The 25,533-nt window shown below is 33.5% G+C and overlaps 1 protein-coding gene across 12 annotated transcripts in view; it reads right to left on the bottom strand.

Moving 5' to 3' along the window:
- The window catches only part of RGS7 (regulator of G protein signaling 7), a 557,275-nt gene that overhangs the window by 162,975 nt on the left and 368,767 nt on the right, over positions 1–25,533 (bottom strand). For all 12 annotated transcript variants that reach the window (XM_036235632.1, XM_016166718.2, XM_036235631.1 and 9 more), the window contains one exon: positions 21,326–21,377. In XM_036235632.1, the coding sequence (XP_036091525.1) occupies positions 21,326–21,377 (52 nt within the window). The remainder of the gene's footprint in view (positions 1–21,325; positions 21,378–25,533) is intronic.

The raw sequence follows: 25,533 nt of genomic DNA, 5'->3' as shown, positions 1-25,533 counted from the left end.
AGATTTACTCAGGCTGTTTACTATAGGTATAGATTGTTTCTCTTAACTACTACAGTCTATTCTATGAATGTAACACGTTATTTAGACATATAGCTACTATTAAATCTTCCTTCCTTCCTTCCTTCCTTCCTTCCTTCCTTCCTTCCTTCCTTCCTTCCTTCCTCCTTCTCTCCCTTCCTTCTTCCTCTCTCTGTCTCTACATCTCTGTTTCTCTCTCTCTCTCTTCCCTATGACAAATAATGATTCAGCGAGGGTTTCAATTAGCATGTGTACCTGGAATCAGTATCAAGGGTTTGTGTGACCGGCACAGTTTAAATATTAGAAGACATTGTCAAGTTTCTGCCTGTTATACTTTACCAGCAATGTGTGAATAACCTCACCTTAATGCCAATCTTGAATTTTTGCCAATCTAGCTTGAGAGAGGAGTATTAATAGTCTAACACTTTTCATTATATTTCTGTACCTGTTTTCTTATATTTCCAACAGTTTTCATACCATAGATTATAATGTAAAGATTTCTACTGATTGCCCCCTTCATTAATTTGGCTCCATTTAATACTTTTTATATTGAATTATTTTTCACTTGATCTGTATTGCAACCCTTCAATTTATTTTCTACTTGTATTTATTATAACTGAAAGAGACAGCTCGTTTCTTTTGTTTTTCTTGCAGACGAGTATTGTTAGATTTTATTTATGATCTAACCTAAAGATTCTTGTTTTTATTTTTTTATAGACAAATGTCAATATTTATATTTACCTTTGTAACAGGTATTGTTTGGTATTCTTTTTCTCACCTCTCTCTCTCTCTGTCTATCTGCATGATTGCATTTCCTTTGTTTTCTACCTTTTGTTCCACAGAGTATTCTTTAATTCTTACTTTAGTAATTTAGAAGTAATAAAACTTGGTGTAATTCCAGTAGTGTCCATTCTCATGTATTTAAATAAATGCTTAAAGGTATATTTCTTAAATTGAATCTCGGAAATTAAACACTGCCTAATGCTTTCCTCCACAAAGGATGATGAAATTAATGCATCTTCACTTCCTCCTATCTTCCTAATTATTTAGTGACTAAAATTTATTGTATGCTGTTTCAGCTTCTTTAAATTTATTATAGTATTCACATTTAATTTAGAAGTTATTTTTATCACAATTATTTAGATCCTTGAGGGAATGCAGAGAAAGCTGTTGTCTTGGTCTTGGCATAATTTGGCATAATTTTTTTTTTAAATCCAAATTTGCTGAAACCATTCTATTACAGCTCAGAGCCTTCAAAGAGAAGAGATATTACTCTTGTGGGTACCCTTCTTATTTCTGGTTTGCTTTGGCATTTGCTCATTTGTTTTGCAATAACGCACTACAATAGTGAAGTTGAGCTAGAGAAAGATGCTGATAATCCTGGGTTTTCCATTCCAGTTTTTGGCCAGGTGCAGCAACAATCCTTCAAGGATACGCTATTGCTCTCCTCCCAGTTTCTCCCTTCTATTCTTTTTTAAATTTTTTATTTTTCAATTACAGTTGACATTTAACATTATGCAGTTTCGGGTTAACAGCACAGTGGTTAGGCACTTTTATAACTTAGGAAGTGACTGCCGGATAAGTCTAGTACCCACTTGCACCATATGTAGCTATTACAATATTATTGACTATATTCCTGACTATATTGACTATATCTCCATGACTATTTATATACCTGGCAATTCGTACTGCTTAATCTTTTTTCATATTTTCCACACAGCCCCCCAAAACTGTCCCATCTGGTAACCATCAGTTTATTTTCTGTATCTATGAGTCCGTTTTCTGTTTTATTTATTTTTACTTACTTACTTACTTACTTACTTATTTTAGATTTGCCACAAAAGATCCCGAATAGTAATCCTGAGAAAAAAGAACAAAGTTGGTGGTATCGCACTGCCTGCTCTCAAACTATTCTCCCTTCTGTTCTTAAGCTTGCTCCCCGAATGTTCCAGAGAGTTTGTGCTGCTTTATGAAATCTAGGTCAGGGACAAAACTGAAGAAAGGCATAAAACTATTTTTTTTTAGTGCTATGTTTAAGTATAAGAAATCTTGATCCAAGATCGAGTAAGCCTTTCTCTGTCCTCCCAAGATTTACTTATATCTCTAGTCGTCATGTATCAACAGTGAGATCATTAACAGGATTAGTAAAATTTTCATCCAATTCTGTAAAGTCTTAATTTTTGAGAAAATAAATTATGAGTCTGATATTATCATCTTCTTTTTATTTGGCTAAATTCTATTGATTCTGGAAAAAGTACATCTTTCAAATGAATGATGTGGTACCGTCCTCTAATTTTCACACCGTCCTAATGATTCATTCCATTCTAGCTTTGCTTTCTTTCTTTTTTTTCAAATTTAACTTATTTTTTAAACTTTATAATTTTATTTATTTTTATTTTTCAGTTACAGTATATATAGTGTTATATTATTTTCAGGTGTACAACATAGTGGTCAGACATTTATATACCTTACGAAGTGATCATCCCGCTAAGTCTAGTACTCATCTGACATCATACAATATTATTATAATATTGACTATATTCCTTATGCTTTACTTTATATCCCTGTGATAATTTTTTATAACAAGCAGCAATTAAAATGGATATTTTCTATAATAACAAAGATAATTACAAACGTCTCAGGGATTCAGCTAGTTATATACAGTAACTTAACTTTTTGTTTTTCTCATATGCGATATTATTACCTCTTTTGCTTATAGCATTTAGTAGAACTTAAACCAATACTATATCTATTTTTAAATGTAGCATAATGAGAAATTTAGCTTTTCTCATGACATTCCTGAACAACTATTTTAAAAATATTAACTATCAAGTAAATTTCATATAATATTGCATCAAGTGTTCTTGATTTTTCTTTCTCTTATTTAAATTTATTCAGCAAAGCAATAGTTCTGAGAATCAGCACTTTTCCCAAGGGTACCTAGGTAAATCATCCAGTAGGAATACGAAAAATAATACTAGACAATTCCAAAGGGCTGGCTGTGTAACTTCCAGATGAATGACTAATCTGGGTTCATTGAATCTGGATTAAAATAATCACAAATGGTATTTTTCGATACATAAACTTGATGTCTCCTCACTCTCTTGTCTTCTCGGATAAAAGGTGAATGATATAGGCAGAATGATATAAAAATAATAATATAACCAGAAGGATGGATCTGACATTTCACATTACTGGCTAGATTACTCAGTACAGTAGACTTATACTGTATGCCTATTCTCTGATTTCCTGACCATCAGTGTGTAAGCCAAATTCATAAACACCCGAGGAGAGGCCATAGAATGTAGTGGAAAGGGCAGTGGTCCATGAGTTTTGAGATTCGGGGCTCTGGTGGCCTTCATTAACTGTGATATTAACCTCTCTGAGGCCACAAAGTGCTCACTTTGTAATAGGGATAAAACTATCTGGTGCATCCGCTCCACAGGACTTAGGTTAGGATTATAGGAGGTGATGAACTAGAGACAGTGCTGTGTTAACTACGAAGGGACAGTAATTTATGGAATTATTGCATATATTGTTCTTTAAATTCACTGGAGAATTTTGTACTTAAAAGAAAATTATAATAAGTACTTTTATAAGTGAAATATCCTTCAAAAGCCTTTTGGGTATGGATTTATATAAAGTGTTAATTGTTTTTCAAGTGAGACACTACAGAGAGGACCATTGGTTGAGTTTTTTAGTGCTTCATTTATTAGGTGTCTCTTCCATGTAGAACTACCATGAATTGGTGAAGTCAAGAATTTTAAATAATAAAACTTAAACACATATGTCTTATATCTGGAATACATTGTCCAATGTCTTTAAAGTTTTTAAAAATTTACCTTAAATATATTTCAATTTTAAACAGGTGATTTTTTTTTATATAATAGGCAACTCAATACCATTAAATTATATATTTTATTATTCAATTTGTTTTTCACTCATTCTTATTCTTATCTCTTATCTCAATACTGAAATCCTGTACACAACTAAACGAGTGAGCAATATTTTTTGTTACTAGCTGGCCCCAGCTTTCAGGCCTATTGGAGGAGAAAAAGATGGAAAATCGTTTGTTTGTTTGTTTGTTCGTTCGTTCATTCATTCATTCAACAAATATTTACTAAATGCCTACTAGGTGTCAGGCTCTAATCTAGGTGATGGGAGTAGAGCTGTAAACAAAACAGACAAGAGCTCGGTCCTCCATGAGGTTACATTCTAGAGAAATTCAAAGAAAAGTTGCCTTTGGGAAGGCGGAGACGACAGTGCTTCCGATTGCACCTGTGCATCGGTGGTGGCGAGTCAGGAGTCTGGGGCTGGGCCGCCATAATCCCACCCTCTACCTGAAGAGGGCGCGATCGTACCAATTACTCTTTCGGTTTGGGCTGGTAAAACTAAATGATGGTAGTTTTACAAAGGTTTTAAGAATCTTAAGGGGATGAGATGGTCTAGGTAGAGTAATTGCATGAAGCTCCAAAGTATCTTCAGTTCCTGGAGAACATAATATCTACTTTTAAGGGGAGAAAATGTAAGAAGGAAAAGTGAGACAGGTGTGTATAGAGATGAAGGCTTTCATCTCCACTGAGCACCTACCATGTACCAGGCTTTTTTCTAAGCCCTAGGGGCACAGTGACGAACCCAGTGGACCATCACTGCTCCTAATTTGCATCGTACGGGCATAGAGTGTGATGGACAATGAATAGTACTAGAAATAATGTAATAGCAATATCCGGCATTTATTGAATGATTTGCATGTGCCGGGATTATTTAAATATTCCACTTACATTATCTTGTTTAAGCTGCATGGCCACACTACAAGCAGATGCTATTAATTTTCCCATTTTGCAAATGAGACAATGTAGGTAGGGTGAGACTAAGTAATTTTTTGTTGAGGCAACAGCTAAAGTCCAGCATTTGACACTGAATCCCACACAGTTAAGCACTAGGCTGTGATAGAGAACTAAGGGGAGGTGGGGAGAGGCAAGAGAAGGTGTGGGAAGGGGCAGAGCTAACTGTAGATGGTAAGATCAGCAAAGCCTCTTTGCCGAGGTAATTCTGAGTTGAGACCTAAATTGGGGGAAGGAACCAGCTCTAGAAAGCTCTGGGGTCAGGAAATGAGCAGGGGGTGATTAAGGAAAAGGCCAGGATCTGGAGACCAGCAGGCTGACCAGGGCCTGACGTGGGGTGATGTTAGAGTGCTGGGGCAGGAGCAGGGTAGGGATAGTGGATCAGGTGGAGGTGTGGAAGGGCTGGTCCCAGGAGTCTTGGGAGCTCTGGCAATGGGCTGAGGTGTGGTTCCTGGTGTAATAGAACTATTGAGGGTTGTGAGAGGTGTGATATGAAATGACTTACACTTAAAAAAATAACCTAATCTTATAGGAGGCAAATAGATTATAAAGGGTGAGAATGGATAGCATAATTTTTAATAATAATATGAATAATAATGATAAATAATAATACAATAGAAAACAGCATAACATAGATGCTCTCTTAATGATGGTTGAAATACATTCTGTTTTGCTCCAAAATAACCCACGTGGTTTCTGTTATTTATCTAAATAGAGGTGACTCATGTGGCGATTTTGAAACTTGAGCACAGAACACCCAGAGACGATGGCAAATATGAAAATTGCCCTGGGTCTGTTTCATGATGACCTCTCCTAACATGCACTAGAGGTTGATGGTGGCTCAGAGAAGCAGTCAATACAGTAGAAAAAGCTAATGTTAAAAGCAACTTGGTAAACCTGTGTTTAATTCCCTCTCCAAGATTCTCTTATATCTTTGCTCCTCCTGTTTGACAAAACAAAAACAAGTCTGCAAAGTCTTAATCTCCTGTCCCTTCTGCACCCAGCTCCTCAGCCCCACATAAAGCGGGCTGAATAAAAGGAAATAGGTTGGCGGAACTACGATGACCTCTGAGGTCTTTTCTCTTCTTTTTAGAAAATAATGATAATATTAATAATCGCTTAAAGATAATTACAAGGTCAAAAAACATAATAATAAAATAATAAGAAGAAGTTAATATTTATCTAGCACTTCCTATGTGCTGGACATTGTTTAATGCTTTATAAATAAGCCAGTTAGGCCTCAAAACAAGGCTATGAGGTGGATATACCGTTATCTATTTTACAGATGATGATATTGAGGCACAGAGAGTTTACATAACTTTTCAACTGTGAAGCTAATATGCAGCTGAATTGAAATTTGAATCCAGTTGTCTGGGAAGAACCATTCTCATTTGGAGAAATATTCAGAACAGTGTGAACCAAGGGTATACTCTAAAAGGGAAAGTAACTCTGAGAGCAGTTTCATTCATCTTCCTCCTGAAAGAAATCTTCAAGATATTCAAGATGGTACAAGGAGAGAATATTAGAATGGTCTTGATGCAAAAAAAAAAAAAAAGGATTAGTTTGAGACAGAGCTTTGCAAAAACATTTAAGGACCTATTTTGTTAACTTCTAACAAGTTGAATTTTAATTTTTCCCCTTAATTTTACCTATTTATTGTACTTTTCCTTTCCTTCGGCACCTCTAATAGATTCCTTTCATTTGGAACTTCCCCAGAATTTCCAAGCATGACTTCTTGATTTCTTAAAAGCTATTAGGGAGAGTAATTTGTGACCAGAGCAGCACTTTAGGTTCACGAATGGGCTTAGAACTATTCTAGTTAAGATTATAAAGAAATAGGTGAACCAAAAATTTCCACCACCACCCTCCCTCCTCCGCCACCGAAATACAAATGAGTAAATGTCAGAGCTGCCACGAATGAACAGATGAGGAATCATTTTTAAAAGTCAGTAAACTGATGCCTGCTTCCAGCTGGGTAAAGTCATCTGTCATCTCTGAGCTAGATTCCTGAGAAATGAGAATTTTAATGTTTTTTTTTTTCTGACTTCACAGGATGGTTGTGAAAATTAAAGGAAATGATCAATGTAAGAGCCTTTTGGAACTTTCTAATGCATTATGCAAATGTAAAATTAACAGTATCTGCAGTAGACCTGCTTATCAATTCTTTAGTCAAGACTGATTATAATACTAAGTGTTACTTCAGATACAAAAGAACATATGATTTTTAGGAATAAATTTGTATTTGGCTTAATAACCTTAACAATAATTTCATTTTTTATAACAATAAACATTTACATTCTGAACAATGACAATTTAAGTTCAGAATCTCTTGGTGATACTTATAGCTCCTTAAGCTATCTATGGTTAGCCAAAATATATCAAGAAAGAAATTAAAATAGATGCACTTTTTCAAATGTAGGATGTGATGTTATATTAAGTTAAATGTATTCATTTGTTCATTGATTCATCCAATGTGCCAAGTAACATTCTAGGCACTAAGATACAGAAAGAAATAATTCAACAAATGTTCCTAGTCTTATAGTTACTTATGTTAAACTGAGAAGAGACAAATACATAGGTAAATGATAATTATTTTTAATATTTTGCTATACGTTTCATAGATAAGTGAATAATCACCATTACTTATTATGCTAATTTAGTGTACAAGTCACTTTTATATATATTATCTCCTTTGAGCTTGACAATATGGCATAAGTCAAAAAAACATTTATTATTTTCTTAATAAAAAATGATAATAATAAGACTCAGAATGGAAAAGAATTTGACTAAAGGTTTCAGAGGTAGGCATACAAAAGCTCAACTAGAAGCTTTAAGGCAAGAAGTCCTAGAATACCTCAAGAGAATGAGAGGGCCTTATCATCATCATCTAACAAGATATTGCCTGGGGGATGTTTTTTCGTGGTAAAAATTTTTCATGCTGCTTCCTTATTTAGTGTTCATAAAATTAATTAAATCAAAGCATGTACAATGCATTATATAATTATATATAAATGGTTCCCTTAGCATATCTTGTGTTTTTGTCATACACTTGGTTTCCATTCCATTTTGAGACTTATAGCAATTATATGTCTATTTAATATATAAAATTAAAACCAAGAATTCTAAGTTGCTTTCATGATCTCTCTAGAGGTTTTAAGACAAGAGCTATATTTGTATATCTGCTTGAAAGTAACTTCAAGCTATGGAAATAAGTGATCAATATTATTTTCCAAAGTCAAGAGACCCATAAGAACAAGCATAAATTTTCTCACGGAAATTCAGAGGTGGTCGTCTTAGATGTTGCTGTTCTCAACTCTACATTGTTTTTTTATTTCCAATTAGAGAATAGATAGTTGGTGTATTTAGAACTAAGCATTATGCCATTAGACTATATAATAAATTCTAAGACTCAAAACTCTTCATTTAGTCACTCATTCACTCAGTCAGTCTTCATTGAACCCCTACGGAAGTTCTATACATTGCTGTAGGCACAGGTAATGTAAAGTTAAATAAAATTTAGTCCTTGAACTTTCAAGTGGCTCTCAATCCAGTGAAAAGGACAGCTGACCGACCCGGACAGCAGGACCACCTTCTAATCTGAGTGGAGCGGAGGTCAAGGAAGGCTTTCCTGAGCTTGTGATATCCTTGTTGTTAATCTAGCCATGAACTTTCTACGTGTGGTTTTCTTTGATTCTCTTATCCTTTGCACTATGGGCATAAATCCATTACAATAAATAGTTACATGTAAATAAATCCCTAAAACAAACAAACAAAAAAATCTAGCTTCTAGGTAAAGCAGTAAATAGATTTTTACATATAGGAGCTTGGTAGGAGTCAGTTCTCTTCTTTTACTTATTTAACTTATGTTAAAATTATACATATTTCTCCTATTGTACTTGAAAAGATATATTTAACCATGCTTCTCTGAAAATTGTTTTGGAATAAGTCTTAATATTCTTCTATCTGAAATGTGTTCTGTCCAATCCTGCCTCAAGGATGTCCTCTACAGAAGACTGGTTTTTAAATACTTTCACTCATGCACTCGCCTTAACAAAAAAAAAATTTAAAGCATATTTATAATTGGGCTTTCAAATTTTTCAACATAAATTTAAATATTGACAAATCATGCAACTTTAGAGTATTAGAAATAGACACATTTTAAAATAAAATTATTAAACCTCTTTTAAATGTATCCAGTAGGCTCTAGATATCAAAGAAAATATGTGAACAAGCTCCTCTGTGGGAGAAATTTGCATTACTGTTTCTTCTTCTTGAGCTTCTGTGTCAATTACACTGTTCCCACAGAATTTATCCTGAGGATCACCGGTTAGTCTTCCATAACAATATATTTATAAATTAACTGAAATTTTAAAATTTCTTAAGATCATAAAGAAATTTAGTCTTTTAAATCTACAGTTCCCTAAACACTTTGAAAAGTTTGCAAATACTTCCAGGGGAAAATGTAACACAGTTCTGTTTTGTAGTTTCTATTGTGACTTCTTCCCTGAGCATATTCATTTGAAGTGCTATCTTAAATTACCAAACATATGAGATATGGACATTTTTCAGAATTGATATGTTATCGTTTGCCATTTTAATTCCTCTTTGATTTAAACTCTAAAAGTATCATTTTAAAAATAATCAATGCTTATTTGGGCATTTATCAATTTCTTTTGTCACCACTGCTTTTTGCATCTTATCCTTTCTTTTTTGGTCTAATCTCCAAGATATAAACATAAGTCATTCAATTTTACCTCAAAGGCAAGGGAAGTAAAAGCAAAAATAAGTGAATAGGTCTATATCAAACTAAAAAGCTTCTGCTCAGCAAAAGAAACCATCACCAAAAGAAAGGGGCAACTATTTGAATGGGAGAAGATATTTGTGAATGTCTCCAGTAAGGGCCTAGTATCCAAAATATAGAAAAACTCATACAACTCAACAATAGAAACACAAACAATCTAAGTAAAAAATGGTCAGAGGACCTGAATGGACACTTCTCCTAAGAAGACATACTGAATGGTCAACAGACATGTGAAAAGATACCCAACTTCACTACCTATTAGGGAAATGCAAATTAAAGCCATGATGAGATACCGAATCTCACCGGTAAGAATGGCTATTACCAACCAGACAAGTAATAACGAGTGTTAGAGAAGTTGTGGGGGAAAAGGGAGATTTCTATACTGCTGGTAGGAATATAAATTAGTACAGCTGCTGTGGAAAGCAGGATAGAGGTCCCTCAAAAAATTAAGAATAGAATTATGACCCAGCAGTCCCTCTTCTGAGTATTTACCCTCCAAATTTGAAGACATTTAATCATAAAGATATATGTACCTTAATGTTCACTGAAGCATTATTCATGGTGGCCAAGACATGGAAACAACCAAAGTGCCCTTCGATAGATGATTGGATAAAGAAGATGTGGTACATACATACAATGGAACATTACTCAGCCCTAAGAGAGGATGAAATACTGACATTTGCTATGGCATGAATGAATTTTTAGATTAACATGCTAAGCAAAATAAGTTAGACAGAAAAGTTGAGAACCATATAATTTCACTCATATGTGGATATAAAATTAAAAGCAACAAATGAACGTAACAGAGACTCATGGACACGGACAATAGTTAAGTGGTTACCAGATGGAAGGGGAGAGGAGAAATGTACATAAGGGTAAAGGGAGTTAAATATATGGTAATGAAAGGCAGTTTAACTGTGGATGGTGAACACACAATGCAATATACATATGACGTATTATTGAATTGCACACTTGAAACCTACATGATTTTATTTACCAATGTCACCCTAATAAATTTAATAAATAAAAAATAAGTAAATAAATATAGGTCATTTCCTCTTTTTGGGAGCAGGGAGTCAATGCAGAAAAGAAAATAGAATCCATTGAATTTTTGTTAACAGCATAACTAATACGTGAACTAAAAGTCAGCAATTAGAACCTTCTTACAGAAAACATCAGGCCTGTTGTTGGTACAAGTTTGACATTCCTTAAAGCATGCTTTGCTGCATTTTTTTGTGTGGTCCATGTCTAATAAATATTCTTTAATACACAGACATATATCCATATGTGAGAAATGACTATAAAGTTATTTTCTTCTATAATTTTGGAGCAAGTCTAGTTATTTAAGGTCACAACTTGAGTATTTTTATTGAAATATGCTTGTCATCTATAGTTTTACAAAAGGATGACATTTATTCTCTCTTTTCCTGTCACTGTCTCAAAATCTGTCACTTTTAAATTGTTCAGAGAGATTAAGCAATAGAAATCTAAATTTTATAAATATGCTTTAAAAAAAAACACTTTCCCTCTTTTAAGTTGGGTAATGAAATTGCCCTTTCTCTTGGAGTTGGGCAAAGATGGTCTGGAAAATTTTATGTGCATTGCCTGACACAGATATTGATTATTAGCCAATAAAGCTGAAAATGTCTGGTATTAGACTTAGACCATATATATTTTTAAAACATTGAATAAAATACAATTCAGATTCTTTTCAATTTTAGTTCAAATTGTATATTATTTGAAATGTTTCACACATTGCTAAATATACAAACATCATAAATGATACTAAAACATTGCAGTGTGCCTGCTATTAAAGACTACCAGTAGTTAATACTTTTGTGGTTCAGAGAGCAAAAAATTAGACTATGGGTGCTAAAATGATCTATGTACACCTGAAATTAAAATGTCACTACAACTATAAATCTTGAAACATAATACACACTTTAAAATCAATTTAAAGTTTCCAAGGAAACCAAAGAAAATATTTCAAGTAAGAATTATGTGATTTGCAAATCAAAATCCACTTACGACTGTTGTCACAGTATTGATTTCATTCATATGTGGGATATAAACATGGAATCAACAAATGAACCAGACAAACAAACAAACAAAAACTCATAGACAGAAAACAGTTTAGTGGTTACCAGAAGGAAAGGGGGAAGAAAGGGAAGAAAACAGTAAAGAAGGTCAAATAGATGGTGACAGAAGGAGAGTTGACTTTGGATGGTGAACACACAATGCAATAAGCAGATGATGTATTATAGAATTGTACATATGAAACCTATATAATTTTATTAGCCAATGTCACCCTCAATAACTTTAATAAAAAATAAACAAATAAAATTAAAAAAAAAACAAATAGGAATGTGGTGGAATTAAACTCAGTTTAATAATTAATAATTAATAATTTGATTAAATATTAATCGACTATGCATTCTCATTACAAAACAGAGATTGTGAGATTGGTTAAGAAGCAAGTTCCAACTATATGCTCTTTATGAGATATATTTTAATATAAGTGCATAACTGGGAGAAGATATATTATACACACACTAAACATAAGAAATATGGTATAGTGGCTAAGAAAGCAGATCTTAAAAGTTCGCATCACAAGAAAAAAATTTTGTAACTATGTGTGATGATAGATGTTAACTAGACTTATTGTGGTGATCATTTTGTAATATATGCAAATATTTAACCATTATGTGTACACCTGAAATTAAAATGTTATGTTATATAAATTATACTTCAATTTAAAAAATCTGTGATTCAGCGAAAGCTGTGCTTAGAGGGAAATTTATAGCATAGAATATATATATTAGAAAAGAAGAAAGTAAAATAATAAACTAAGCTTACAATGTGGGAAATAAGAAAACGAAGAGCTAATTAAATCCAAAGTAAGCAGAATAAAAGAAATACTAAAAAATTAGAGCGAAAATCACTGAAATTGCAAATAGGAAACCAATAAAATTCAATGAAACCAAAAGCTGGCTCTTTGAAGAGATCAATATTGATAAACGTTTAACCAAGATAACTAAGAAAACAAGAGAAGAAATGATCCCGTTAACTTTAAAGCCATAATAAAGGATTATCTAGCCCATAGATTTGATAACCTAGATAAAATAGAACAGTTTATTGAAAGACACAACCTAACAAAACTCACACAAGAAGAAAAAGATAATCTGAATAGGTTTATATCTATCAAAAAATTGAATCAATAATTAATAAATTACAATAACAGAAAGTACCAGGCTAAGATGGTTTCACTAGTAAATTCTAACAAGCATTTAAAAAAGACATGATATAAATCCTCCACAATCTCTTCTAGAAAATATAAGTAGAAGGAATACTTTCTAACTTATTCTATGATTCCAGTATTATTTTAATACCAAAACCATAAAAAAGAGGTTACAAGAATGGAAAACCATGGCAGGTGCCTGAACTCATCACTTCCCATGCACACACAGAGTCTACATTTACGTATGATAAAATTTCCTCCGGACAAAACCCAAAGGATGGCTGAGCAACAACTACGAATTAGGCAAATGAGAAGAAAACCACATCGAGGTGGGTAGGAGAGCTTGGATCATGCGTGACCTTGCCATAAACTCCAGCCCCAGCACAGTGACCCACAATTGAAAGAAAACTCAAAACCTAGAACTTCTCCCTAAGGAATGAAAGTTTGAACCCAACAGCAGGCACCCCAACTTTTAAAACCTGCACCTGAGAGATAAATCCTGAAAACATTTAGCTTTGAAAACCAGTGACACTGCCATCAATGAGACCCACACGATGGCAGCAATCTGAGAAACAGTTCTCAAAGGGTTGTGAACTCAGATTCACCTGCTCCAGAGCCCAGCTTAGAGGCAGCTGGTATCTCTCAGACTTTAAGTGAAAGAGGCTCATTTGTGCATATTAAAGTGTTGGCCTGAAAGGCAGGCATCTAATTTAACGGACACACGCATCTAAGAGCCTGCTGGAACACTTTCTGGAAACAGAGACTGGTGAGTGTATCTTTATGCTCTCCTCGCTTTTTTTTCCTTATGAGTGCTATCTTTATGCTCCCCCCTGTTATGTTCAGAGCACCAGAATCTCCTGAAAGGGAGCTTTTACACATATCTAGTGCCCTAATTTTTGTATCTAACCAAAGAAACACCTCTTGATTGCTTGGCTCTGTAGGACAGGAGAGGTTGCATTCTCGGGTCTTGAGGCTCTGTAATAATTGGAGAGACAGAGTTCTTGGTAGGCTACCACACCAGGCAAACTGCTGGTTTAATGTACATCTAGTGGCCTAAGAAACTGTTCTCAGGAACAGAGATCGGAGGATACAGTTTTTGTGCTTTCATTCTGCCTGGCTCCATCTCACAGGTATCACCCAGGAAAAAGCTTATACTCTTATTTGGTAACTTGATTATTGCAGCTGCTTCCAGGGGACACTTTTACGTGACCTGGCTCTGGTGGCTTATGCTCACAGATCTTGCAGGATTGTAACCAACAGAAAAGAGTTATTAAACAACTACCACCCCCAGGGCACAGAAAGGGACAACAGAACCAGGAGGACAGTCTCTCTGTGAAAAACAAAAAGCCTATTAACTAACCATCCTGGGTGCAGCCTGAAAGGCAAGCTTCTAATTAAACACAATTAAGGGCAGACTGTAATCCTTTCCATAGACTACAGAGGGTGTGTGCTATCTTTGCACTCTCCTGCTGTGATCCAGAGCATCAGCATCCCCTGAGCTCTTACACGTGTGTACTTCCCTGCTTTCTACAGCTGGTACCCTGGTTTTTGCAGCTACAGCCCAGGGGATGTCCCTTGACTGCTTGGCTCTGGTGGCCAGGACGTTTGTGTTTCTGGGTCCCATAGGACTGTAACAATCAGAGTCTTTGGCTGTCTGCCACCCATAGGGCATTGCATACACAACAGACTGAAACAGACCCCCAATCTTTCAGTAAAAGAGGTCTATTTGCATGTCTTCAAGCTTCAATCCGAGGGGCAAGTTTAGGTTTGACACAAACCTAGGGACCTATGGAGCTGCTCACAAGGAACATAAGCTAATGGACACCATCTTTTTTTACACTGTCCCTCTGCCTTTCAACGGCTTGCTGATATCTCCCAGAAAAAGAGTTTATACACTCATCTGGAGCCCTGGGTTTTGTGACTGCTTCCCAGGAGACATCTCCAGATCACTTGGCTCTGGTAGTCAGTGGGGCTTACACTTATAGTCACACAGGACTGAATATATTTGCATACTTTAAAAATGCTGCCTGAGGCTTTGGCTTCCAATCAGCCTGAATTTAAGTGCTGACTGAAATCCTCCCCTTTGGGACACTGCCAGGTCTTGGTCCACCCTCAACTACTGGGAGGTATTAAAAATAAAATAAGCTGCTTGGACAATCACAAAGGTTTGAGAGACAACCAAGAATTAGGGCAGGATTGAATAGTTTGCCTCCTACATGAAACCATCAAGACTATAAAAGGTGGTTGTTACATCTAACGCATAGAAACCTATACAGAGCATCAAGGAAAATAGAGAAGTGAGAAATATGTTCTAAACAAAAGGACAAGATAAAACTTCAGGAAAAAAATACCCTTAATGAAATAGGTATAAGTAGTTTACCTAATATAGACCTAAAAGGAGAAATAGACAGCAATCCAATAATAGTAGAGTACTTTAAGACCCAAATTTCACCAATGGATAACTTACCTTGACAGAAAATAAAACATTGGCTTTGAACAAAAGATTAAACATATGAACTTAAAAGATGTATACAGATCATTCCATCCAAAAGGAATAGAATATGCATTCTTCTCAAGTGTACATAGAACACTCTCCAGGATAAATCCTATTATATGCTACAAAACAAGTCTTAATAAATTTAAGAATATTAAAATCATATAAAGCATCTATTCTGACCACAATAGTCTGAAACTAGAAATCAATTGCCAGAAGAAAACTGGAACATTTACAAATATATGGAGACTAAACAATATACTACTGAACGATCAATGGATCAAAGAAAAAAATCAAAGGATAAATCAAAGACTACCTTGAGACAAACGAAAATAGAAATATACATACCAAAATTTATGGGATGCAGCAAAGAAATTCTAGAAGAAAGTTCATAGCAATAAATGCCTATCTCAAGAAATAAGAATAATTTCAAATAAACAACCAAACTTTACACATCAAAAAAGTGGAAAAAGAAGGAAAAATAAAGGCCCAAGTTAGTAGAATGAAGGAAATAACAAAGATCAGGGCAGTAATAAATGAAATAGAGACTAAAAAGACAATATGAAAGATCAATGAAGCAAAGAGCTGATTCTTTGAAAAGATAAACGAAATTGACAAAACTTTAGCTAGACTCACCAAGAAACAAAGGGAGGACTCAGACAAATAAAATCAGAAATGAAAGAAGAAAACATTACGAATGATACTAAAGATTATAAGAGACTATTATAAACAATTATACACCAACAAATTGGGCAACCTGAAAGAAATGAATAAACTCCTAGAAACATACAACCTACCAAACCAAATCATGAAGATATAAAAAATCTGAACGAATTGCTAAAAAAACAAAAACGAATAAATAAACTAACAAAAAACCTCCTGACAAACGAAAGTCCAGGACCAGAGGCTTCACCGATGTATTCTACCAAACATTCAAAGGAGAATTAATATCAATCTTTAACTCTTCTAAAAAATCAGAGAGGCAGCAACACTTCTAAATTCATTTTACAAGGCCAGGTTTACCCTGATACCAAAAACAAGACAAAGTTACCACAAGAAAAGAAAATTACAGGCCAATATCCTGATGATCATAGATGCAAAATCCTCAACTAACTATTAGAAACTGAATTTAAGAATGCATTAAAAAGATCATACACCATGATCAAGCGAGATTTATTCTAGGGATGCAAAGATAATTTATTATCTATAACTTTGCAGCAACATTGATGGAACTTGAGGGTATTATGCTAAGTGAAATAAGTCAGACAGAGACAGATAAATACTATATGATTTCATTTATATGTGAAATACAAAACACACAAAAAAACAAACACTCCAAAAAACCAAGATCATTGACACAGAAAATAGATCAGTGGTTACCAGAGGTAGAGGTTGGTGATAGGTGGAAGAAATTGGTAAAGGGGCTCAAAAGGTATGAATTTCCAGTTATAAATAAATAAGTATGGGAATGTAATACACAGCAAAGTTAATAATACTGTAGTGCATATTTAAAAGTTACTAAAAGAGCACATCTGTAAAGTTATCACAAGAAAAATTATGTAAGGTGACAAATGTTAGCTAGACTAATTTTGGTGATCATTCTGCAATATATTTAAATATTAAATTATTATGTTGTACACCTGAAACTAATATAATATTATATGTCAAATATATCACAATTACAAAAAGAATGGAGGACTACATATCAATATCCTCCCGAAGAGTGGTCCCCAAACGTTTTAGCACCAGGGACCAGTTCTCGTATGAGAATCTAATGCCTGATGATCTGAAGTGGAGCTGAGGCGGTGATGCTAGCTCTGGAGAGTGGCTGCAAATATAGATGAAGCATCTCGCTCTTTCCCACTGCTCACTTCCTGCTGTGTGGCCTAGTTCTTAACAGGCCACAGCCCGGGCATTGGAGACCTCTGCTCGTGAACATAAATTCCAAACTATCCAATAAAATATTAGTATATCACAAACAACAATGCATAAAAAGAATTATACACCATAGCCAAATGAGATTTATTCTTGGTATGCAAGGCTGGCTGACCATTTGAAAGTCAGTTAATGTAACTCATCACATCAACAGACTAAGGAAGAAAAAACAATCATATAAACAAATATAGAGAAAGCATTTGACGACGTTGAGCACTCATTTATAAATAAAAATTAACACTCTCACAGCAAAGTAGGAATAGAAGAAAACTTTCTCACTTTGATAAGGAACATCTATGAAAAAGCTACACCTGACATCATACTAAATGGTTGGAAACTAGATGATTTAGGGTCAGAAACAAAGCAAGATCCTTTCTTTTTATCACTCCTATTTAACATCTTCCTAGAAGTCCTAACAGTGCAATAAAATGAAAAAAGGGGGGGGAGGGGTATATAGTTTAGAAAGAAAGAAACCTCTCTTTGTTCACAGATGATATGTTTGTCTATGTAGAAAGTCTGAAGATACAACCAAAACACTCTTAGAATAAGTGATTATAACAAGTTTGCATGACACAAATTTGCACCAGACACCAGTAATGAATAATTTGAATTTGAAATTAAAAATAAAATACCATTTACATTATTACACAAATGTAAATAGTGTTCTAAAAAACCTTACATATAAATTTAACAAAATAATTATAGATCTATCTTAAGGCTGTACAAAACCAATAAAAATATATAAGAATAACTAAGTAAAGGAAGAGTTCATCCATGTTCATAGATAGGAAGACTCAATATTGTCAAAATGTCAGTTCCTCCTGACTTGATCTATAGATTTAGTTCAATCCCAGGCAAAATCCCAGCATATTATTTTGTTGATAATGACAAATTGATTATATGGTTCTTTAAGGAAAACAAAAAAGATTTATACTGAAGAAAAAGTACAAAATTTGTGGACTGACACCACCCAATTTTAATACTCACTATCAAACTAAAATAGTAATTGACAGTGTGGTATTAGTGACAGAATAGAAAAATTCATCAATAGAAAAGGATAGAAAGCCTAGAAATAAACCCACATAAATATAATAAACTAATATTTGACAAAGGAGTAAAGGCAATTTCATGGAGAAAGGACAGTATTTTCAACAGTGGTAGTATGTATATATAATGGAATATAAGCTATAAGAGATGAAATACTGTCATTTGCAACAACATGAATGGATCTTGAGATAATCATGCTAAGTAAAATAAGCCAGACAGAAAAAGTTGAAAACCACATGATATCACTTATATGTGAGATATAAATCTAAAAGCAACAAACAAACATGACAAACAAACAGAGACTCATGGATGTGAACAGTAGACTAGTTGTTACCAGTTGGTGAGAGGAGGGGGAAGATAAATGGGGTAAAAGGGATCAAATATGTTGTGAAAGAAAGAAATCTAACTGTGGATGGTGAACACACAATGCGGTATATATATGACTTACTGTTGAATTGTACACTTGAAACTTATTGAATTTTGTTAGCCAGTGTCACCATAATAAAAAAAAATTAAGTGCCAAAGAGAATAAAGATGGGACACCCCAATTTTAGTTACTGGGAGTGTTTATTAAACATATTACAATATTTTAGATCAATAAATAAGTGTTCTCATTTTAGAAAAGTGAAGTTCTTACATTTTTTCCAGCATCTTAAACTCTCAGTTTTCAGTATTATATATTCTAGAATTACTATGTATTAATATACAAACATTTAAGACAGTTATTTTGTCAGCTATTCAAGATACAAGACAGTTCTGAAACTATATATATTAATTTGGTTTTGTTTATGCATTTATTTCAAAGTTCTTTCAAATTTGTTCATTGTGTATTTGACCTGATTAATCATAAATTCCTCATTATCTCTCCCCAAAACACAAAACTTTGGTATAGCAATCTTTCTACCAAAGTTAACTGACCAACTTAAAATCTGTCCTTGAAAGATAAATTATGATTTATCTCAAAGCTGCCTGAATTATTTTTGGTTGCTTGGATTGGCCAACTAGAATACTTACTTTTTGCTGCTCTCTTATTAGCCCTATGAAAAATGTATTAATTCTGTATATCCTTTTTAATATTATTTTAGCATGGTTTTGACAAGTGGCACTTAATGTTGTCCAGTTCCTTTGGAGTTACTAGGTATAGTCTTTCTCCATAAACCTAAAAGCCTGGAGACAAGATCAGCCTTGACTGAAAATTTTCTGAGGTACAGATCATCATCCAATGAGATAATGCAAAGTTCTGGACGATTTTCATTGTTCAAAGGTCTTTATATTGAGAACACATCTGTCTTCCTGCAACTGTCATGAGATAGTTTCAGTTGCATTACCACTAGGATGTGATGAGTGAGGCACTTGCCTATGTGGCAAAAGTTAAGGGAGTGTCCCCAAACTCAGTTATCTGGAAAATTTATATTTTAATGCAATATTGAAAAAAATAATTTTGATGCAAAAAAGTGAACAAAATATAAAAATATTAAATAAAGACGTGCTCCAACAGGACTAGGATTTGGGTGAAGTGAGTGAGGTAAGTCATACAGGTACAGGGTCAGATCCTGCCTGTCTTGGACATGTTCAATTACTTGTGATTAAAATTCTATTTGGACATTGAATATTCAGCCCTCAAAAGAAGCCAGACTAAAGACATTGGTCAATGTGTACCCACTTATAGGAATCTTGTTGTGCAATGTATATGCCTAGACATACCAGTAAATATCCTTTTTCTGGCTTCTGTTTTAGTTATCTACTACTGTTACCACCTCTACTTTTTACCACCATTCTCTCGTGTCTTGGCTTCCAGACCTCATTACAAGCCCTTTCTGCTACATCACTCTTGGTGCAAATACACCTGGGAAAGTCCATTCCTGACTCAATTTTAATAGGCTTGGATTAAAATAGTTTTTGTTTAGACGTAAAAAAAATACCACAAATCAGACAGAAAAAGTTGAGAACCATTTGATTTCACTCTTATGTGGGATAGAAAACTGAAAGCAACGTTAAACAAGATGAACAAACAGAAACTCATGGTATGGACAACAGTTTAGTGGTTGCCAGAGGGAAAAAGGGGAGGGGGGAGGTAGATAAGGGTAAAGGGGGCAAATATATTGTGATAGAAGAAAATTTAACTTTGGGTGGTGAACACACAATGCATTATTCATATGATGTTTTATTGAACTGCACACTTGAAACATATAATTTTATTAACCAATGTCACTCCCAATAAATTTAATAAAAAATAATAAACTGTCCCAAAAGTATTTGTAGAAATTAGATTTTAAAACCATGCAATCTTATCTTTGAACACTGTATCCTCCAGGAAGATGTAAGAAGATGAATACTTATTAAAGACCTATTTCCTTGAAGAGCTTAACTGAAATCATGATTGTTGAATCAAGTTCATCCTAAGTTCACTGAACTTGATTCATTACAATTAAATTTTCTATAGTACTTTTCTATTGATTATAATTGACTTCTCCATGCTTAATACAACCTTCCACATATAGAACCATAGGATGCCTCATATAATAGTAAGAAAAATTAAGCCTCAGAAAGTCAATGGACTTACCACAATTCAATAGTTAGTGGGAGAAATGAATTAGAATTCTACCTCTTTGAGCCTTTCTGTTCCTCTTTCTAGTAGACCACTGTGCTATGGAAAAATAATATCTTTCTTTAAAGCTTGTTTATAGTTCTTTAACCTATTCAGGATAAAATCTATTTTTCTTTAATAGTCTCACCAACAGTCAGTGGATATCATACCATGGAAAAAGCTGCAACCAGTTTTTGTGATTTTTCCAAAAAAAAAGGCCATTTCTAGATTCAATGTTGGAATTATTAATCCCACACCGACAACTGTAGTTTTATTTTCTCAATGGCAAAACAATAAAATGCAAGCACATGTTCACCTAGCCATACTGGCTGCCAAAAATAAAAGGAGATATTGCACTAACCATAGTCTGTGTTTTCTGGCTCCCAACAATTTGATGGCCAAAAATAGGGTGTCTGTGGAATGAAAAGAAGTGGAACCCAGATTAGACACATAAACAATTTAAAAAGTTGTTGGTTTATGATCTGTCCTTATATTTAGCAATCATCTAGAATAGTTTGCTAAAGATATGCTTATAATCCAGAAAAAAAAATATCCATAAAGGCTTTGTAAGATTTTTCTTCTACATTTTCTGTGCTGAGAAATTACTCAGCATCCAAATATGTGCAGCACCAGCAGGTGTTTAAAAATGTCCTACATTTGCTTCAATTTTATATGAACTAACATAAAGGTAATAGGTCTGATTATACAATTCAAACATAAAATTGGAGTCCACAATGACTGAAAGCAAAGTGTTACACTCAGCATGACTCTGGATAAAACATATTTAAACAGAACAAATTATTTCCTGTGTTTAATGTATCTCAATATTGCTTTTAATAGATCCAAAAGCTCAACCCTCAAAATATTTCTCTAAGAACTGGCAATCAATTGCCTAATTCTATTAATTTATATAATACATATCTTAACATTAACAAACCAGATTAAAACAACCCTTTCCCCTTCACTTTAAAAACATTTTTTAATAAAGATGATAATTATTCCAAATTTTTAAACTGCACAAAACAGGGATCATTTTTTTAGCTAATAATGATTTAGTTGATTGATGTAATTAACAATAGACAGAAATCTGATTCTGTGAAATCTAGAAAATGATTGATAAACCTACAGAGAAAATGTCTGATTAGGAAAACCTTATTGTCATCACCAACATTTCATATTTTCTAAAAGGGTTTTTCTATATCTGCTAGCTGGACATACTTGGCTCCAGACCATATAGAAATTTGATGATCACCTGGCCAAACTTTGTTTTCTCAGATGATGATGACTCCAGGACTCAATGGAACAGCGACTAAGTCTGTCAGCCCTACAGACTTAATTATATTCATTAGTCAATTATATTAACTATCCATGTGTAAGGAGCATATTTGGGGTGATCTCTGATTCTCTGTTTGATAATTCTACCTTCTAAAAGAAGAATTCTCAAGAAAGGAAAAATGATAATTGGGGAGAACTATTTGTTTCTGGGGAGAGCTTTTCCATATAGTTCAAGACTCCCAAGGGATTTTGATCACCTCTCCACTCCTTGGCATTTGCTGCAACACCATAAAGAAAGCTACTAATATTGCTTTTCTACACATGTGAATAAAATGGAAGAGAAATTTAGGGGGAAAAGGTTGAACCATTAGACAAGGAGGATATCAAAGCTTTATATGGAACCCCTCTTCACATGAATCCCGATTGACTGTGGGAGATGAATCTTTGAGGATCTGATTTCTTGATAATAAAATTGGGTAAGGATTCTAGGGAAATCATTGGAGTCCAAGTAATTACTTTCAAGTGGGCTGGTAGTGTTTGAGATACTTCTCATAGAGTTCTTAATTCTTTGGGTTTCTTTATTTAGGAAGGTGTGTGTGTGTGTGTGTGTGTGTGTGTGTGTGTGTGTGTGTGTGCGCGCGCGCATATACATACATGCGCATGCACACATATCTGTCTTACTTTTAAAATACTTATTCTAGTTAGATTGGTTAGATATGTACTTTTTTCCCTCCAAACCACAAGGAATATTCTTACTGCATTCTTACAATTTTTCTTTATTCTTTTCTTTATTCTTTTGTCATTTACTTCAGTGAGAATTTCCTGAATATAAAAACTAACCAATGAACTGTTTTATTCTGTAATATTGTGCAGAAATGTCATAAAACCAACATTTCTCACTAATATTGCAAGATTTTTTATAGGCAATTTAACAAATAGCAAACTGTTATAGTTTGCTGAAATTTAAAAATATGCTTTTACAGTTCACATAGATTTTAGGATATTTAATGTATAAGTAAGTTTCTCTGTCAGTGCTGTCTTCTTGGGTTATGATAAAGTTGATTCAAAATTGTTCAACCATTTCTCAATAATCTTTGGCACATATATTACTGTGATGAAAGTCATGAAAAAGACCTGCAGAATCATGTCAGATCTCAATTTAATTAGGTAAGAGGATAATTAGACAATTATGAGTTTACATTAATACAAAAAAACATGATTAAAATATACTAAAAGTTAAGACAAATTTACACATTGTTGCATGCCAATGAAATTAAATTAAGAGTTCTGTTTGTCTCAAACTCATGCCCTGAATGTTCGTCAGATTTTTAATGACTGTTAGAATCTCGATCATTCACTGTAAGAATTATAAACATGATATTGCAAATTTTCCATTTTAATCCATGATTTTTAAAATCCAGGGAGTTGGATTTCAGTTCAATATAATAAAAAACTTTCTGCTCCTTGGAACGAACACAGAAATGGAAGTGAACACCTTGAACATAATGTGTCTTCTATTAATAGACATGTTTAAATATGGACTCAACTAGTGCCTTGGTATATTTTACAGCAGGAATTGAATTTTTTCCGCTTTTCTGTTTTCTTTTTTAATTTTTGTTTTAAGATTCTATGATTATCAGATTACAAGTATGTCATATTTAGATCTTATTTCAAGTGTGGCTGGGTCATTAAAACAGTTATTTAATATTTAACATTACGTAGTATATTTTAAAAGATTGTCTTCTTTCTAGGCATGTTGAACTTGATGACCCTTTGTATATACCTAGTACTGATGTCATTCTTTTATTATTTGTACCCATTCCTTTGCTTTATTCTAACACTCTTCAAAAATAGTTTCTTATTCTCTCCAGAATGAATGCTGGTCCATACCCAGCTCTGCTAATTTTTGACCCATGAGTAGGACTAAGATATTTAAACCTTGTCTGCCTGTTGATTTCAGTCTGTGAATGACAAGAACAGTTTAAGTTTACACATTATGCTAATTCAAGCAATCATCACTAACTTTGGGCCATGTCTGAGCTAGTTTAAGAAAACATTTTAAATTAGCTAATTCTCAAGACAGACTATATTCAGTGCTTCTTTTACAGATATGTTCTTCTATTTTACTTGTAACATTGCGAAGATGGATAAAAGTTTATATATACATAAAAAACTTTCACTCTGAATTATGATTTTATTAGAAATTTTACGAGAGGTTTATTTATAGTTCCTATATGCAAATAATATGTGAAAAAAATGTGATCCTGCAATAGAAAAGTAACTCCTTTAAAAATCAAAAAGTGTTAGTAACACTAGAATAAATTGTTTACTAATCACCAATAATTTTTATTTATTAAAATATTAACCCTAGGAATCCAAGTTACTCTAACTTAATAAACTGTTTTGAGCTACCATTACTTTAACTTTAACTGCATAAAGAATATATTTCCATTCTTTTAAACTCTTTTTAAATTAAGTAATTTAAGTAATTTAAATTTCTGGAATAGTTAGGTGAGTATCACAATTTAGGGAGATTGCTTTATTTTCTCTTTTCAGTGCAAAAATGTCTATGATTTTTTGCTTTGGATAAACGAGTCGAAAGGAAGAGGCAGCGAGAGTGTTCTGCAGGGAACTATGATCTTTGAGAACAATACTTAAAAACATGTTCCCTCTTTGTTCTCAGTTTCCCCAAACAAGTTCTTAGGTACCCAAATTACTGTTCAGTCATTGACTTAGATATTGAACATCTAATAATATTCAAAACAAATGAGAAGAACACTCCAATGTCTGAAAGGTGGACAATAGCGAGACTCTTCCAAAAATACCTATAGGAATTAGGCTAGAGGTTGAAATCTGGCATTTTATGTGCCTTAATATTTATCTATCTATCTATCTATCTATCTATTTATTTATTTGATATATATTTCTATTTTTTAAATTATGGTTGGCATATAATATTATATGAGTTTGGGTATACAACATGGTGATTAGGCATTTATATAAGTGAAGTGATCACCCCAATAAATCTAGTACTCATCTGACACCATACATAGTACAATATTATTGACTATATTCTTATGTCATACTTTACATCCCTATGACTATTTTGTAACTACCAATTTGTACTTCTTAATCTCTTCCCCTTTTGTACCCATTCCCAACCCCTCTTCCATCTTATGTGCCTTAATTTTATAGGCTAGAAACTACTCAGTTATTAAGGAATCATATTGTCTAATAAAATGTAGAATATATTTGAGATAATTCCTTATGAACTCATGTCAACTGCATGCTCAA

This window comes from Rousettus aegyptiacus, unplaced genomic scaffold (genome assembly GCF_014176215.1).
Source record: "Rousettus aegyptiacus isolate mRouAeg1 unplaced genomic scaffold, mRouAeg1.p scaffold_m13_p_18, whole genome shotgun sequence".
NCBI classification, from domain to species: Eukaryota; Metazoa; Chordata; class Mammalia; order Chiroptera; family Pteropodidae; genus Rousettus; species Rousettus aegyptiacus.
The sequence above is the reverse complement of the archived record's forward strand: the minus strand, read 5'-3'. Positions and strand labels throughout refer to the sequence as shown.